This window comes from Taurulus bubalis (assembly GCF_910589615.1).
Source record: "Taurulus bubalis genome assembly, chromosome: 7".
Taxonomy (NCBI): domain Eukaryota; kingdom Metazoa; phylum Chordata; class Actinopteri; order Perciformes; family Cottidae; genus Taurulus; species Taurulus bubalis.
Genome location: NC_136595.1, coordinates 14,613,451 through 14,632,724, shown reverse-complemented (window position 1 = coordinate 14,632,724; position 19,274 = coordinate 14,613,451). Strand labels below are relative to the sequence as shown.

The window sequence follows — 19,274 nt, the reverse complement described above, 5'->3', positions numbered from 1 at the left end:
TGTTGTTTATGTGTTGAAACAGGAAGTCAGCAAATTGCCTTTCCTTTGAAATTAAGTTGTTACAAATAACACATAATGACTGTGGAGTCTGTTTTGTTCAAATATCTGTCACGTAAATTTAGCTCTATAGTACACGAAAAAAGAAGAGAAAAAAGATATACGTTTAATTAACGGGATTCGAACTCATATCATTGGGTGGAAAAAGATCACAGGTCAGTGGCATTACCACTACTGTAACGACGACAACAGTAGACGCTTTCGGCCGAAAGTCGCCAGTTAACATGGTCGCCTGTTAAACCGTAACACCGGTCTTTCAGTAAATATACTTTGTTGCATGAACTGTCTATCGAGTAATTTACTTTATCTGTATTACACGGGATGAGGATATGTATATATAGCATAGTACGTGTATAGTACATCTACAGATTACACAGAAGGTAACTTTTAAAACAGTTGAGAGGTTCAAAGGTCACTGAAGCTGTCGTAACTGTTAGATATAAGCTAGCAGTTCGGCTGTGTGGCTACTTTAAACCCGGATTAAACACTCGGCTCTCACTAATGTAGCCGTATAAACCACCGTTTAATGCACCGTTTTATATCGGGTACACCACCAGCGCTGACATTGACCTTAAATTTGCTAAATTCAATGTGACAATGATCTCTCTACTTCCTGCCTCATGCAAATAATATATTATGTGTTGTCAAGTCAATCTCCCTTTATATGGATTTCCCCATTACGTCAACCTGACCCCGAATGTGCGACACTTTAACGCAGCCTTACCTAAACCCGAGCCACGGAGTGCTCTTCATACATTCATGTGAGAAACACTCGTGTGGTGCAACGATTCAGCCCACTGACACACGAGCGCTTCAGGTGTGACGACATAGAACTGGAAACGTTAAATGTGTCAGCGCCACCTGCTGGTTTGGAGGATCAATTATCAGAACAGGACGCCATAACATACAGATCACAGTTTCATAGTTCACTCTCTACAACTCAATTTGCCATCTTATAATGTTCAAAGTTTGCCATTTTGGACCGCCATTTTCACAATGCAAACACATGTTAAAAAAAAACCTGCAAAGGTGAGTCTATATCATGAACAACCTATAACACATAATTAAATTGTCAATGTCGAAGCACATATAATGCAATTGGATCTTTGTCTGCATATTATTAAAATGAGATTCAAGGCTATAACAATGTAATACGTCTTTTAGATTGATTTACACTCATGTGTTGCATAACTCACAAGACAATTGGCCTAATACATTTAAAATGTAGATCATCTTTGGCATATCTGCCCATTTACACTCTTTGGCCAGCAGGTGGTTTTGTGTCACATATACTGTACATTCTTGATAAATTAACCCTTTTGCAAATAAATTGCTCATTTATCACAAACAATATAACACCTGGCTATTTACATCTACTGCTATAGTAGTACTAGACTAGGCTTATTCCATTTTTTTTAATTTTCAAGAGCAAAAACAAATAGAAGTGTAATACTTCTTCAGAATACTACAGTCAGCGTCTGCTGTCTCTGTTTTGGCGTCCTACACATTGCTGAGAAATATGGATAAAAGCATTTCTATTTTTGAGATATGTGATCATTGTTTCATTCCAATTGGATGTATCTTATTGCAGGTCTTCTAATTAGCTATGCTATCTCCCCAATTTATTATGATTTATCATAGCAAACAAATGTATGTTAATCTCATCGCAGGGGAATCATCAGCAGACTAACATCACAAACACAAATAATTACTTTTATTATTATATTCTTAAATGTGCTTAAAACTGATAGAACTGTGGATTTATTATATTTGTTATGTTTCTTGATAGATTATCACTTTATCGTGGTCATATTCACCTTCATGTAGTATGTAGGACTTTGTGAGTTTATCATATTATATATTAAATCATATTGTATTTGTATGGCATTAATTATCATATTAATATGTTTTAGCAGTGATATTCTTTACAATGACCATCACGACAATTGTCTGTTAATAGGTGGAAACGGCAGCAGTGGTTACTGATGACGTCCTAATCAAAAATTCAGTTTCTCCAGCAGCGTTCATCAATAATGAATGACAGGTAGAACATACTGTATTTGAACGTCTCAGGACAGTTGTTACGCCTACGGCGATGGATTCGTCAGACGTGCCGTCAATCTTGACTGTGGTCCCGCCCACATGTCACTCATTTTACGTTGTTTCTGGCTGAGTAAAGATTGCGGAGTTACGGAAAGACCGGAAATCTATCTTTTCTTTCAAAGTAATTTTTTGTTATATCGTTGGATCTCTCGCGTTTAGCTGGAGAACACGAGCTCATTACACTAGAGATGTCACTTGAGTCAGGGTCTGTTTGGTCTGAAGACTAGTGAACAAATGTGGTGGTGTGGAGTTGGAGATAAGTGAGCTTACTCTTCCCCATCTTGCTCATCTCTGCTTGAAGCAGAAAGAGAGGCTGCTTTAGCCGCTTCGAGCAAAACACATCTAAATTTTCCAACCGAAAGGCCTGAGGTCGAGGTGTATTGTGCTGGGTACTTGGTGGAGTACTCTTTCAAAACGTTTAAGATAGTGTTAATTCATTATTTTCAAGTGCGTTGGCCAGGACATCAGTTTATGTCAACGTTATACCATAAAGTAGTACAACTACCAATTTAAATAATTCATTTGAAAAGATGCATCCTTTTAAAAAATGTTTAAAGCATCTATTTTTATATATATATTTTTATCCTGATTTGTCGCATTTATTTTGAGCAATTATATAGGCAGCTCATTTTGAACGACATTTATTCTGGAATTTGTAACCGGATGTTGTGTTGCACGGACATTCTGACTCGACAGCGGTGGTGTTTCTGCGGGTGCTGGACGAGGTGGATAGTATCCGGATAGACATATATAAAGGTGAGATTTCTGTTTATAATAATATATTGCATTGACAAACATGTAATATTTAAATCTAATGTATCCTCCATTTATTGTTTATGAGCGTTTATGTTCGAATATCTGGGACATTATTTCAGATTAAAGAACCTTTGACTATACGATGCTCGCTTTAGAACAGCTGTTTTCATTATGAAAACCACAAAACCGTCGTAGATGCATGCAATGCATATTTATTCGTGTAATCTGTCAGGATGGATCTGAAAGGTGCTATTTGCTGAGTGGATCTCTGGTTTGACTAGGGGCCTGTCCTGCAGGAAAAGGCGTTTCACACCGTCCGATGGTTTAAATACGGGAAATGTGTCTGAGGCAGGAACAATATAATGCAATTCAAACACCTCAATTTAATTCATAGAACAAACGAGGCGAGTCGCCATATAAATGTTTTGTCTCGCATATGTACAATTATCTGTTATTTTATTATAATACTTATTATAATGAGATAACCTACTAATGAGCACCCTATACTCACTATTAGTCCGAATATGTAGAGGATTATACTAATATTATTGGAGTGTTATACATGAAACGTTGAGCCATATAGAGGACTGTTGTGTGTCTGTGGTAGAGTGCAACGCTTAGTCCTGAACCAATCAGATCCCGGCTAGTGGCTTTATATGATGTGTGTGCTTCTCATACTGCAACAGCTCCTTTCATTACAGAAGGAATAAAAACGGAGAAACCGGCTATAAGTTGACTGACATATTCAAACTAAAATATGACCTTCATTGGGTGTGCCTATATTTACACATGTATGCTTATTGCACATATAAAGGGAAAATATACAAAATATAAACACCCCCAGTTTATTAAATCTAGGCTGCATGAACGGACATTGTGTACAGAAACATTTGTTTTGTGTGTGTGTGTGTGTGTGTGTGTGTGTGTGTGTGTGTGTTTGTTTGTTTGTTTGTTTGTTTGTTTGTTTGTTTGTTTGTTTGTTTATTTATTTTAAGGACAGTCAGACAGAAGATGTATTGGCTTTCATCCACCTTCACCTACTGGTTTCAAAGCTTTAGCATAAAATAAGTGTTGATTCAGCCGTGTCAGTTTTTAAAATGAATCAATGTAATAGTATACAGTAGAATGTGCTGAAGACAAAAACTCTTCTGGCAGTTTTCATTTAACCTGCAAGGATTGGAAAGTGGCATGTGTGATTGTGAGCCGACAGTCTGCTAGTTCACATCTGCACTTCCTCTGCTGACAGTAAAGCTACCGACAGTGAGACTTGAAGGCCGGAGTCCTGGGAACACACTTCATGTTACCTGTAACAAACACTGCTGCAGAACCAACCGGGATCAGATTCATTTGTCGGGTCGATATCTTTTATTACATTTCAGTCAATCTGTCAAAGTTATGAGTTTCGTCTGACCACTGCTGCAGAAAAACAGACTAAGTTGTTAAGACGTTTCATGTATACCTTAAAGAACTGTTACAGATCAGGGTTGGGGTCAGATCAGATGATAGTCTGAGGTTGCTTCAGCGGCGGAAAACAAAAAGATCTCAAAGGGAAACATGGATTATTGTAGGTGTTAGAACGTAAACATATACGCAAATATTAGCTATCAGCAGTTTTTAGGCCAACATTGTATTATTATTGTTGCTGGTCTTCAAACAGCTGCTATTATAACTTAAACTATAGTATACTAATAAATGTCATGACCACTTGGACGAACAAAACAAGCCATGACATATATAAAAATGTTTCAACTTCCACAACAGGCTTTACATTTTCTATCAATTTTTTTGCGCTAAATTAAAATCTACATAAAAACAGGCAAGACGTGTCAAATAAAAGGCCAATATTTATGAATTATAAACTGGTTTACAAACAGACACGTCCTGGATTCACCTGCAGACTCCAGCACCAAAATACATCTCCTACATCCTGGCTGCTCCCTCCTCTCTGCTTTCTGTTTGCTCTGGAGAGAGAGAAAAAGAAAAAGGAAGAAGAAAGGCTATTTATAGCTTCCCCTCCTCTCATCTGCATCACCACTCCTCCTAGAAAAGGGGTCACGTGATTGGAGGAATAGGGGGAAATTGCTGTCTTAGGCAACCTGGGAGCAGGACAGCAGCTGTATTTAAATCCCCGGCATCTTCTCTGAAATGTTGAATGTGGTAAACTTTGAAACCTTGACAGAATATTAGATTTTTTTTAAACAATTTATATTAATTAATTTAAAAATGTTTATGTTTTGGTGTTCCAGTTATTATTGTCCCTTTTTTTTTTTTTAAAGCATTTTAGCATCAGATATTTATTTAGAAAGAGAAGAACACAGCAGGCAGTGAGGAAAGATGCAAACACTAGCAGTGTGTGTAGTTTGGGATGGAAAGAGTTTTACGACAGCATCCTTTCATATTTTAACAGATATTTTGAGTTTGCTTGATTCAATCTAGTGGCAGATACATATTTGACTCCTCTGAGTTCTTCTGGTTTAGATGTATCTTCCTAGTTCTGGTCCGGGTTGTGATTCTGGGTGTAAATGTTCATGTTCGGGAGAACATTCTAGATCAGTGAAAACCTTTTCCTCCCTCACAGCCTGTTCACAGTTGGAGATTGCACTCTATTTGCAATGGTGGAAGAAATATTTTGATTATTTATTTCAGTAAAAGAAGCAAAGTCAAAGTAGTAAGTTGATTATTTTTATAGGATGGATTCTTATGTAAGTGTCACTTTAATGTTGTTGTTGCTGGTCAAAGTGGAGCTGACTTTAAGTACTTTTTAGTATACAATGTAAATACTCAATATTGTAATTACTTGAGTCATTGTACTTTTTTTTCACTAGAAAGTAGTATATAATTGGTATGAGATTTTGAAAACTTTAATGCAAATAAATGGGATTGTCCCTACCACAGAAAAATGTGTTCAAAGTGAAATATTTTTGTAATCTCTTGTGGAGGTGAAGACGCCTCCATCAGTCACCTTTGCAGGTTCCTCAGTAACCGTCTATAAGCAGAAAGGTGTTTGGATGATCTGGGATCAGCTGAGGATCAGCTGTCAATCTGCAGGAAGCCAGCCACTGTTAAATAAATGAGCCTGACTAGCTGACCGCAGCAGCACTTAGCTGTGGATCAATCCAGCTCCAGGATAGGTTTAGAATTTAGGTTTCTTTAGGTTTCTTTAATGCTTTACGTTATCTAAAATCAGGCGGCACGGTGGTAACAGTGCAGTGGTTAGTACTGTATCGTCTCACAGCAAGAGGCCTCCTGGTTCAAACCTCTTTTTCTCTTTCTCAGGCTTCCTCCATGTAGGTTTGGTCAATTGTTGACTCTAAATTGAGAGCATGAGTGTGTGTGTGTGTGTGTGTGTGTGTGTGTGTGTGTGTGTGTGTGTGTGTGTGTGTGTGTGTGTGCGTGTGTGTGTGTGTGCGTGTGTGTGTGTGTGTGTGTGTGTGTGTGTCTGTCTCGATGTGTTGGCCCTGTGATTGTCTGACAATCATTGTCTCTCCAGGGCCTCTCGCCCAATGTCGACTGGGATATGCTCCAACCCCACACGACACTGTTGAGAATAAGTGTTGTAGATAATGGATCGATAGATGGATGCATTATAAAAAATAAAATCTATTGTGATATCAAAATGTCTCTCAGTGACTCAAATTGAGCTTAAAAGAACAAAAAAAAAACAACTGTGACCACAACTCATCACATGAAACTAAATGTGACAGCAGGAACATCAGAGATGTGGGTTTCAGTGGGATTTGGCCATCTTTGTTATCAAGTCCCTCCTCCTCCATGATAGAGGAGCTGAGTTATCCTCAGCATCTAGTGCCCGTGTCCATTTCGCAGTTTAGTTTGACCTCTAAAATCACATTCATCCTCACAATCAACCACATCTCAGCATCCTGTTTCTGGTCATCAAACAGCGGGAGAGGAGTTTAATTTGATGAGACCGTTTAATGTGGCTCAAATAATGTGGATATGTTATCTTCCATTTTGGAGATTTTTTTAATTTCTTCTTAAACCAACGGAAACATCTTGATACAAAGGATATACGGGAAATCTAGAAATTAACAATAATAAATATGAATATCGTTTTATTTGTGGAGAATCCAGTTTTATTTGTTAAATTTTACATGATGATGAGACTTTATAGATCCCTTTATCGGGGAGTCATGAGTCAGCTCATTAGACACATGGAGAATAAGAGTAAAAAAGAATTTAAAATAAGGAGAAATTAAAATACTGCAAGAAATGCAATTAATCAATCTATCGATAAGTACATTGACAGAAAATAATCCGTGGCCCAATTTCTCAATTGTCAGATTTTGGTTTGTTTAATATCTTTGTGAATTGAATTTCATTGTCTTTTGTGCAAAACAATAGATCTATGTGCCTTTTTCACTACTCAAATGCAATGTGAAAAAGGGCTCTAAGGCTCTGAGTGTCACATAAATGTAATGTGTAGCCCATTGTACATCTTGCAATGTCTTACAGTCATAATTCATAACAAACAATGTGTAACTGCAGCTCTCACATACCTGACTTGTAGCTTTGTTCAAAGGCAGTTCACTATGGAGGCCAAATGAAAGCAGCAGCTACACCGTGCAGGCTGAAATACATTTGCATAATAGGACTTTGTTAATTACTTTGAGATTAAACACAGAGGCCTGCAGCCTGTAAGCTTCTGTATCAAAATAGTGTTTTGTGAAGGTTAAGACAGCTCGCTTATTCATAGCTAACCTATGAGATGCAGAGGAGAGGCTGCGGTCATCTCACCACACCGTCACATACAGGCTCCACTTAACAGACAACAAAGGTCTTTGATGGTCTTTGACAAGATCCAGACTTCCAACTGTGCCTATGCATTTTCTAACCTCTAATCGCAGCTGTTAAACATGTTTACGTTTCATTTTTAGGTATTTTAAACCATTGTTTTGGTCTATAACAAGCTCAATAAATCAACATTTTAGACGCCCAACATTTAAAGAAAACTTTTCGAAAGAAGCAAAGGGTCAGATGACGCTGTTGCACCTCCACAGGTGCAGCAAAAATGAGAGAAGAGAGAGAATGGTTTGAAGGACAGGCTGAGAACTTTTTTAGGACAGCAAGCCAAGAGAAGCAACAAGTTTAGAAGAAGTTTGCAACCTAAACTGACTGGAAGACCTTGGATTGAATCTCTATTTCAAAGTTAACTTGACTCAGTTCTGGCCAATAAAAAGCACATGGGCTGAAATATCTCCTGAGCTGAGTAGACACTTTGGTGCAACCGTAACATGAGCAGATACATTTTTAATAAGGCTGGCCAAAGACGAAATTAAACACCAAACCCCTGACTGTGATCAAGTGTGATCTCACTTCCAATAGGTTAGTTTTAGACATTCAGAAATATAACTTGTTTTGGTTCACAGTAACAAATATACCTACAATGCCATATTTCCATCTTGTTTTTTTTCATATTGTTTTTGTTCTTTTGAGATTTGACTGTCACTTTTGCAATGGTTCAATGGCACCCGTCTAGAGAATTAGCACGACAAACAGTTCATCAATGCACTCAACTCCTGATACTAACTAGTGTAAAGGTAGTGGATGGAAACACACGTTACTTTTTTGATTTTCTAGAAATTTGGTTCAAGGTTGCACACCGTTTGGATGGAAACCAAACTAATAATATCCTATTAACACATCATATGTGCAACCCTTTTTGATTTTGTGATAAATTCCCACTTATTAAAAACTTTTTATTATTGTTCGATCATAGACTTGCATTTTTCGGGCAGCTTGTCTTGGGTCCACATCATACAAGGACACTTTATTGACACAATAACAGCAACACTGGTATTGAGTTTAAAGATGGGTGTGGTCCGAGCAAGGGTCCTTCAATCAACTAAACTGGAGTTTCTCCAATTTAATTTTTGCATCAGGTCTTTGAATAATTAGGAAACAATTATTTTTTGTGAAAATGTAATACTTTTGGGTAACCCAGGAGATGTAAACAAAAGTAACAGTTCTTTTTCTATTGATCTGGATCTCTTTTGGCTAAAGTGCTTACAATCATCCATATAAAAACTAAAGTTAAAGCATTTTCAGAACGTAATATTCACATTATTTTAAATACCTGCACACATGACTGACATTAACTCCAGTTCTCCCCTGTTTTTCTGTTTTAATGTTCGGACCAGTTACACATATACAAATAAAGAGCTCAATATGAGCATTAGATTATATGTCTTCAAAATATTCCTGCTAAGAGAATCCCAAAACTCACACTCGACTTCATAATCATGTGACATAATATTGTACATGTGTCGTCCTTGGAGCCCTGTGGGATGGAGGACTTGTGGGTATAGTATCTGCTGTGGGTCAGTGCAAACCGTACGTCTCCTTCAACCTATCTGTGTTTGTCCACATTTCCTGTAGCTGCTGTGGATTACGCTCTCACCCTCGGTGAGTCACACTGCAGTTCACTTCCCTGCAGCGCACAGAGACTCATTTTCAGTCGACTTGATTGGATGCCAATCAAATTTAGCAGCATTAAAACGCTGAGTCCCAGCTAGGTTAAAGTTGTTTACATGTACCTCTTTAGGAACTGTGGCTTGTTGTATATTTCTGAGATGAAGACACATCTTCCATGAATATAAACATAGGCTGCCTAATAATATGAATGCATTGTGCTGAAAACAATCATCAAACTGTTATTTCTAATTGCACAGTATGTTGTACTGAGACACTCTCGTCATTTTAAGCAATTCACTTTAGAATACATTATTTCTTAAAGGTGTTTCTCTTCTCATAGTTTTTCTCCTCCAGTAACATGGCATTCAAGGGGTTATTGGAAAAATATGTATTGTTTTGTTTGGCAGACAACACAAATGCTAAACACGTTTTTTTTTTACTCATACATTACTCTATTTATTGATTAAATTCAAGCACTAACACGTCTGGAAACTTGCCTTTTTAGTTCAAACTGAGAAATGATCAAATATATTCAGCAATTCCGTCAAAAGATATTTTAAAAACTAAACAGAGTGTTTGAAGTCCTAACGTTATTTAACTTGACTACTATTACTATTTTAGAATCGCACTAATCTTTGCAAATAATTGATGAAAGATTTCAGGGCCATGCTGAGTTTGTCAGATGAGGTCTCTTATTTTCCAGTTTCCGTCTTTGGTATTCTGGATTGAAACTCATACTCAAATGTATGCAGGAGAGTTATTCGTGAGGAATTATTTACGTCACAATCGACGCAGAACTTGCCATCAACCAAATACAAATCTACACCTACGCTGCTGCTGCATTTTTGGGATGTTCTCGATTATTTGCACAATTTTTTATTTTTATTTTTTTTTAAATGTGTGTGATTTCTGGTTTCTTTATTCTCTTTTTTTCAGTTTACTGTTTGAACCCCACTTAGAGTTATCTTGCATGTTGCAGGTTTGGTGATGGCTTTAACTAACCTCTGCATAAAAAGAACATCAGCGTGTTGAGGAAGGGTCAGTGCTTCTTTATTATTTAACAAGGATCTCTGTGTTCCTTCATGTAAACCGATCGGCCGGAGCTCTGAGGAGGGTGCAGTTGTTTTGTTTGTGTTTTATTCCCTGAGAGTTCTCGTGTTCCACTGCAGCCGAGTGGAGATAACAGTCTAAATATAGAGCAGGGTGCCGCGACTCTGAGGCCTGTGGGCTCGAGTCATTGTGCTCTCAAGAGTCGAAAAGGTTTCCTGAATCCTTTTAGCCCTCTTGTCCCTCTGGTAGCTACTGTGGTTGCATCCCAACAAATTTCTCATTGATGTAGCTCACGGCGTGAGAGAGGAGCCAGGGAGGGATTGAACTTCTCGCTCTATTTTATCATTCTTGACACAAATATTTCTGTCACTTTTCTTGCGAACAACCGTGTTCAATACTGTGTATGTCTCCAAGGAAAGTCTGTCTGAAAATGCCAAGATCTTTATAATATTGCATCTCCCCCTCTCTCTATAACAACCTGCCTCCATGCATTTGTTTCCAAACCTGCTAATGTTCCCTCTCCCATGTCTGCCGCTTACTGTTATCCTATGCATGCTTTGTTCTCTTGCTGCTGTGGTTTCGTCTTACTGCTTGTATTATGCTTCTCTGGATGTGGTTGCGTTGCTTGATTCTGTTGTCTGTTATACTGCCCAATGTGTGTGTGTCTGTACGTCTTCATGTAATGCTTGTTGTGACTGTAAGCCAGTTGGAGACTTTCGGATGTGTTTTGCTGTCGCTTTCACTTTTCATTTTCATTTAGCCCCAATCCCCCTCCCCTCAAGAGGCTTTGCCAGGCTGCTGCACTTAGGTTTAAAAAAAGAAACTTCCAATGGTGTATATTAACACTTTGGATTACGGAATTGGCCATTTGTATGCACAAATTCTATTCAAGCATAAACCGATCCTTGTGCTTTTGTTTGCCAGAGACCTCTATGAAGACCTTCGCAGTAACGGGTTATGGGTTACTGTAAATCGCGAAGGTTTGGCATGATCACAACAACACATTAAGCCGATTGGTAGATTAAAAAGACAACATGGAACATACATTTTATATCAGAATCAGAATCGTTTTTTAGCCGTTGCACAAGGAGTTTGACTCGTTGAAGGTGCATAACAATAAACATAGATAAAACAATAAAATAAAAATTATAAAAATGTAATAAAAACAATAAACGTATTGCAATAATAGATAAATCTGGTAAACATATACAAGTATAGAGGAAATAGCCGAACAAGACCTTCACATTTGCGCCTTGAGCCAGTTCAGGGTTCGGGAAGACAGTTAAAGGTGAATTTTGGGTATTTGTCAATGTGGTTATTATTCTCACATGTTTGTTGGTCATGACAACATTTTACTCACTACAGAGATTTAGGAACTTAAGCAAGGACAAAAGCAATGCAAGCAAGCAGTGCTAATTTCTGATATTTCAAACACTTAAGTCCAATCAGACACAGAAGGTAGTTCCTTGGAAACTCATGGAACTTTATGGATGAGTGTGTTGGCCACTAACTCTAAAGTTACCACTGTCATATAATCACTTCTTAGTGGTGTCATCATTGGTGTAGATGTCCTCAGCCTCAGCTGTAAGCATTAGACTGCCATGAAGGAGCCATCAACATTTGTCATTCCTGACCCTAAAATAGCCCTCTTATCACAGTAATGGATGGTATGAACACAGAGCTATTGCTGTTAAAATACAAGTCCGGCTGGTAACATCAGCCTCAAACTGACTTCATGTTGCAGCTGCTTGTGTGAATTATTCTTTTTCTAATTATTATTATTATGAATTATTCCTCCCACATCTCCAGCTGATTGTGACGGGTCGAGCCATTCGCCTCCAACCTTTCTGCCAAATTGAGAAAATTCAGATGGGCTTTCTGTTTTCCCCTGACATCGCAATGTGCTGCTTTGATTAATTACCATGAAGAAAAATGTTTAAGCCTGACTAGTTAATTACAGTTACACTGAGTCTAGCAGATGCTGATATAACCTCATCTTTTGTCTGAACACACACAATGTATGAGCTTTTCTGTGTGAAAAATCCCCTTTGCTGCTTTTTTAAGGGTTTCTTGGGTTTGATTTTAAAGTGAGTTTTTTGCTCATGACTTGAAAGGAGACGGTAATTTATTCAGATAGAGCAGACTGCTAAACTATGCAATCATTAATAACCTACTCATCTGCATCCAAATCAGCAATAGACTATGTCCTCTATTGTTTTCTCAATTAAAAGATTCATTGTTTTGTTCATGTAATGTTGTGAAAAAGGTCTGTTATATTTTGCCGCAGCCCAAGGAGATGCATATATGTTGTTTTACCAACAGTTCAGAGCCCAAATATATTCAGTTTACTATCATTAATGGCACAGAGAAGCAGAAAATCTGATGGAAGCTGAAACTATCAAATCTTTTGACATTTTTGCTTAAAGAATCATTAAATCAACGAATCAATGATCAAACTTGATCAACTAATCTTCGCACCTTTACTCTGCTTTTTCTCATTATCTTCATCATATATGTAGTTTTCCTTTAAGCTTAATCAGGTCAGCAAACTCGCCTTTCTAGCTCTTCGTAGGTTCTTATTGAGTTATATCTCAATCTACTGTCTTGTTATATCCCCTGTTTTTTGTCCCCGGCAGCCATTTGATTATCGCTTTGTGCTTCTCCTTCCTCTTTATCCACAGATGGCCTCAGCAACAGCGACCTACGGGCAGAAGGAGTCTTCGGACCAAAACTTTGACTACATGTTCAAGATCCTCATCATTGGCAACAGCAGTGTGGGCAAAACCTCCTTTTTGTTCCGCTACGCCGACGACTCCTTCACACCGGCCTTTGTCAGTACGGTGGGCATCGACTTCAAGGTGAAGACCATCTACAGGAATGACAAGAGGATCAAATTGCAGATCTGGGTAAGACTTTTGAGTTTCCTGGAAGGGAAGGGGAGTAAATTAAACTAAGATCTATAATAAACATATTCATGAATTTGAGGCTGAAGTTGAATAAGTGAGTCCCATTGATTTTCTTCACTGTGACGAGATTGTTGACTTTCTTCACTTTCCATCATTAAACCATCACCTGCAGTTGGTCAACAGTGACCCAAGACTAGCTGCATTTTCACATAATATGACCTGTGAGCCACATATTCACAACTTTTTGCTCAGATGAATCAGTTTAATGGCAAGATGGCTCTGTTATGGCTGCACAGACAGAGCCTATACAGACACAAAGTGACCTCTTAAGTCCCCAGGCATCAGTACGCTTCAACCGAAGTGCATGTTGGATGGTTAAATGTCTGAAAGCCCCTCTCTCTCACATCTTTACAACACTATGCATGACTTCCAGGAAGGACTTTTTTTGGGCATCTTTTCCCTCTCAATGGCAGCAGGCTTTTCACTCAGTTCAGAGTAGCTGTAAACACACACATTCGATTGTCGGACAACATGTTGTACAAGTTAGTTTGTTTCGAGCACAGCAGCACAAACTCTACATCTGAAGGCCATTTAAAAAAGCAGGATTAGAACACAAGCTAGTAAAGCTCTGTAAACATACACAAATCTGCACACAACGGCGTTCTCTCTGCAACCTGCTCATCCAGCTGACCCGTCGATGAGTAGAATCCAATATAATTTAATGGAAGTAATGGAGTAGTGGAGATGTGGCCCAAACACTCAAGTAACACTGATGTGCCTTCAGGAACAAACAGCGCGGTGTTTGTCGCATCAGAAATATGCAATGTTTCCTGGGGGACTCAGCAGTAAACACAAGCATAGAGCAGCACACTGTTCCAGTATCATGCTGTCGATCATACCATCATTTCCACGTTTACTTAGGGGAGCACTGTGTGTGTGTGTGTGTGTGTGTGTGTGTGTGTGTGTGTGTGTGTGTGTGTGTGTGTGTGTGTGTGTGTGTGTGTGTGTGTGTGTGTGTGTGTGTGTAGGAACTGTGTCTGTTGTCAGCCTTTGCTAGGTCTTGCCTCTAGTAAGGGAGACACCATCGGCCAATCAGAGCATAAGAAATGGATGACTGGGTGCTGCTCTCCCCTCCCCCACTACTACACATCTCACCCGAGTAGATATCCTCTCTCTCTTCCCTACACACACGTAAAATCCCCGACCCCCATCTCTCAGCTAGCCATAAAAATGGTTTGAGTCATGCGCTCGAACGTCAACATACAGTATTTTATATAGATTTATTTCACAGTGTGCAGTTAATCACATTTATTTAGATTCATACAGATGTGTCATGTGTATAGTTTGTCATGCAGATTATCGTGTTTTTTCATTAATGCCACTATGTTGCCGTACTGCAGCTCATACTTAAGATTGGAAACCCTTTCTTCTTTCATTGCACTGGAGACTGGTTACATGCATACTGTCAGTGTTCATGACTATACACAGATGTTGGGCGACAATGTTATCATATCAAATCAAATAAATGTTGAGTCTTTTCTCCAAAGGTCTTGTTTTGTCCAACCAACAGTCTAAAACCCAAAGATATGCAATTTATAATCATATAAAACAGAAAATCTGAACTTTTCACATTTAAGAAGCTGAGTAGAGCAATTGTTTGGAATTTATGCTTGATAAATGACTTAAGTTATAATTGAAATTGTTGACAAATCGATTAATTGTGTTATCTCTATTCTATTCTATTCTATTTAAAACTCTTGATTTTACCTTCAAATCCTTTGATTCAAAGCTTGAAAAAGAAGACTTTTTCATCACCTCAACAACTTCTCTCTATATCCAGCCTCTCACTTATAGTAAATAGCTGCAATATAACTCACCTGCTGGAAAATAAACATTTTATAAGCTGTTTGTTAAAATCTAAAATGTTCGCAGCTTTATATTTGAATCAGTGCTCACGGTGAAGGGAAAGACGAGTGCTCCAATGTGTGCGTTATGTCACTCTGTGCTACCTACACTGGCATTTTAGGAATATACTGTTGCAACCAAATTGCGTTGCTAGGCCACAGCTTGGGTCCATGTTTACTTCCTGTCAGCCGTTGTATTTCACAGCGTTCATGTTGCTGTATGTGTGTAGTTTAGATGCTTCAACGTAAACGTAATTCCCTAGAGAGTTTGATCACAGGTAGAAACTTTATTTGCTGCGTGTGTGGTATAATGTGTCTATGATATTAATAGTAAAGACAGAAACCCCCTATTTAGCATTGTATATAACTATTTGATGAATGTTTGATGATACAATAAAATGTAGTTGTAAGAAGTGTGAATTCTCATGAATGTCGAGGTAAACCAGAGGAAGCAGTGATAGCCGGTTACTTTACAGTACATGTCCGTCTCTGCTGATTTCCAAACGGACACCGACAGTGACAGAATGATGCTGTTGGATCAGAAGCTGCTTGGTTGGGTATCAGAAACACACCAGGCTTTAATTCGCTGAGCATTCATTAGGATTTAACACTGACATTCAATCTCACCTGGTAGTGTGGGGCCGGATCATTGTTTGGCAAAGCTTTCAGCGAAAATAAAAGAGCAGGATTGATGAAGATTTTAAAAAAGAGGCCTTTTAATATGCTGGCTGTACTGAAGCCTGTGGGAGCAATCTGCCAGTGTGACACTTTGAATGTTTAGACTTTATTTGGTATTGCCTTTTTTTTGGGTTGTTGTTTGTGCACTTCAAGTTTCATCGGGATAATAAATATTTAATGCAGGATACAAGATTGTTTTCGACTCTAGCTAAGGAAGCTGTAATCCGATCGAGGATTGTGTCTTTATATACAATGCCAGATAGTATAACAAGGGTTAGACAATTCTGAATGTGGCTTGTGTCAATGCTGTATTACCTTCCAAAGTAGCTGGTAGAATTCATTCCACACACCGTTAGAGGAATTCATCATTTTGTTCAAGATATATTGGCTTGAATAAATTTACTGATGCAGCAAACATTTGAATGCAAAGCAAACATGTTTTGATAGTTTGCTCTCTGCACCATCAAGCAGTGTAGGCTACAGATAAAGTTAGCAATTACACTGTAATAACATTTAGCTGCCCGCTGTTCTGTGTGCGGTGGCTCTTAAAGGTTTAATAGACACACATGGAACACTTTCATTGGAATAATAGACATAAATTGCAGAGTTAAACACTATCTGGCTCTTGGTTATTTAGATAAGATAAGATAATCCTTTATTAGTCCCGCAGTGGGGAAATCGCAGGTTTATAGTATAGTAAATAGTAAAATAAGAAACAAGTAATACATACAAGTAAACAGTAAAAAAAAAAAAAAAAAAACACACCGGCCGGTTCAACCCCGGTGTCTGAAGGAGAGGTACTGCAAGTCCTTCCTCCCTGCTGCTGTCAGACTGCACAACAAACTGAGCTAAAAACGAAACACTTCAATCCCTTTTTGGTCACTTTAACTGGTGTAGTATGAATACATTTTTAAATACTTGTTCATTCTGTCTGTATATATAATAGTGCTATTGTGTTTTGTTTTTTTTTACTGCTTTTATTACTGTTTTACTGTTTACTTGTATGTATTACTTGTTTCTTATTATCAACTGTCTAAAGACTAAAATTTCATCCTCAGCCAAATCTGTCAGAAGTCACTGTGAAATGGATTCTGTGAAATTTAATGAAAGCTAACTGCTGCTGTCCCCCCCACAGGACACAGCAGGTCAGGAGCGTTACCGCACGATCACCACGGCCTACTACCGAGGAGCTATGGGCTTCATCCTCATGTACGACATCACCAACGAGGAGTCCTTCAGTGCTGTCCAGGACTGGTACGTGATTAGCTTAGAAGGGGGTGTCACAGGCATTGAGTGTAAAGTGATACCATGGAGCGTCACCTGTGAGAGGGAGTGCTGCATAGAGGATGGATCGAGTGGTATAGCTCGTCTGGAAATAGATAAAGAGATACTGTAGATTGGTGGACAGAGCACATGATCTGTTTCAAGTCTTATTTTTGTCTCCTTCAAGGACCTGTGTGTGTTGTCTTTCAATTTGTCCTTCAAGAAAAAGGTTATCTAGATTTTATTTTGACCCAAAACGGCTTAACAACTTTTTTTTATGTAGTACCTTGTGAACACAATGTTACAACGTGCTTTACAATAAAAACATGCTAAAAGTAATTAGGATCAAGATACCAGCAAAATAAAAATCATTCTTCATTTTTTTCAACATACTTAACAGTGGACAGTGAATCTCCATTTTCACTGTAATCTAAAACTTGGTTTAAATGTGGCTTATTCACTGTACACACACACACTGATGGGAAAACGTCAGCCTGCAGTGTGATCACAGAGTTTCTGCTCTGACTGCTGACGGTGTGTTGGTTCCCAGGTCGACTCAGATCAAGACGTACTCGTGGGACAATGCCCAGGTGCTGCTGGTCGGGAACAAGTGTGACATGGAGGATGAGCGAGTGGTGGGAGGAGATAGAGGCCGGCAGCTGTCTGAACACCTCGGTGAGTTCATGGTGTACACACACAAATACACACTTCTCTGTTAGGTGAACAGACCTGAAGTGACTCAATGGACAGGCAGAAAGGTTGGCCTGCTAGATGAAAAGTCAGGAGATCACCAGAGTTATTAAGATTAATCGTTTAACAACCATGAATTAAAAAAAAAATGAATAGCTGTCAAGATATTGTACTATATACTGAATAAACTGTTACCGTGATTAAAGGTGCATTTCACCAACTGTACATGCGCTACATCTCCACCACTTAACTACGCCGTTGCAGAGACGACCACATCCTCAATGACCCGCTCAGACCCTCTCCCACATCTCGTTTCCTCTCCAGGTTTTGAGTACTTCGAGGCCAGCGCCAAGGACAACATAAACGTAAAGCAGACCTTTGAGCGCCTGGTCGACATCATCTGTGAAAAGATGTCGGAGAGCCTGGACGCCGGAGATCCTGCCGTCACAGGGGCCAAACAGGGGCCCCAGCTGACAGAGCAGCCCGCTCCTCCTCATCAGGACTGTGCATGTTAAAGCTGACTACTCCCCTCAAACCCTTTATCTCCCTCTTGCTCTTTGTCCTCCCTCAGCGGGACCCCGGGGCCTCGGGTCAAATACTCCCATCACCCTTTTCACTCACCTTCCTGCTTCTTTCTGTAACCTAGTAAGGATGATTGGCTGAGGGGCACAAGAGCCAGGTTGAAAAGTGTCTGAAATGCTCTGAGATGCTTGTGGACCAGTGCTGAGGCGCGTTTGTGTCCGATTCCTTCTCATAAGAGAGCTAAAAGGTGGTCTGAAGCCAAACCAAGGTCAATCAAACCAGATTGTTTCAGACTCTTTGCAAACCAGGTTCCTGAAGGTTCCCGACCCATCATTTGTTGTCTCCTTGTTCCTCAGTGTGGTTTTACAAGAAGGATTTGACGGTGTGCGTCCTCAGAGTGCCATTTAAATCCTTCCGATGTTTACAGTACTTTGTTTCATGTCAGTCAAATGTCTTGATAAGATGTCAGCCTCGGATATGGTGACCAAGAATGCCACAGAGGAGTTGATGTGGCAGCTGAAATCTGCTCCAAACTAATGTGTTACCTTTCTTTTAGGATTTAGGATAGGACAGAATCAAACATACATGGATCTGTGTTTTATGTTATCTCACCTGGTATCTAAACATGGATATCGCAGGTGTTAGCAAGTTTTCATTATTCATCTGAGCCTTTTCATTTGGCCTTTTTTTAATGTTTTTTTATTCCGGTGACCCCTTTATTCTTTCAACATTGGGTGTGGAAAATATGAACAAGATAGAGCTACGTAAAAGTAGCAAAAACTTAAGAGACACCTTTTATTGAATTATATTTATTTCAAATGTACATATAAATGTTGTGCAATATATAATATATAATATCTACAGGTATGCATTTCTTGAAATGAATTTAAAAGTTCTATGAGGATAGTATCAA

General features: G+C 38.8%; 1 protein-coding gene across 1 annotated transcript; it reads left to right on the top strand.

Moving 5' to 3' along the window:
• Positions 1-2,895: 2,895 nt before the first annotated feature.
• On the top strand, positions 2,896-18,354 carry rab3ab (RAB3A, member RAS oncogene family, b; the record flags this gene model as incomplete). The annotated part of the gene is made up of 5 exons (XM_079221224.1): positions 2,896-2,916; positions 13,080-13,304; positions 17,022-17,140; positions 17,700-17,824; positions 18,164-18,354. Exons 2-5 carry the CDS (start codon positions 13,080-13,082, stop codon positions 18,352-18,354), a joined length of 660 nt encoding a protein of 219 aa, XP_079077350.1. The 5' UTR covers positions 2,896-2,916.
• Between the last annotated feature and the right edge of the window lie 920 nt (positions 18,355-19,274).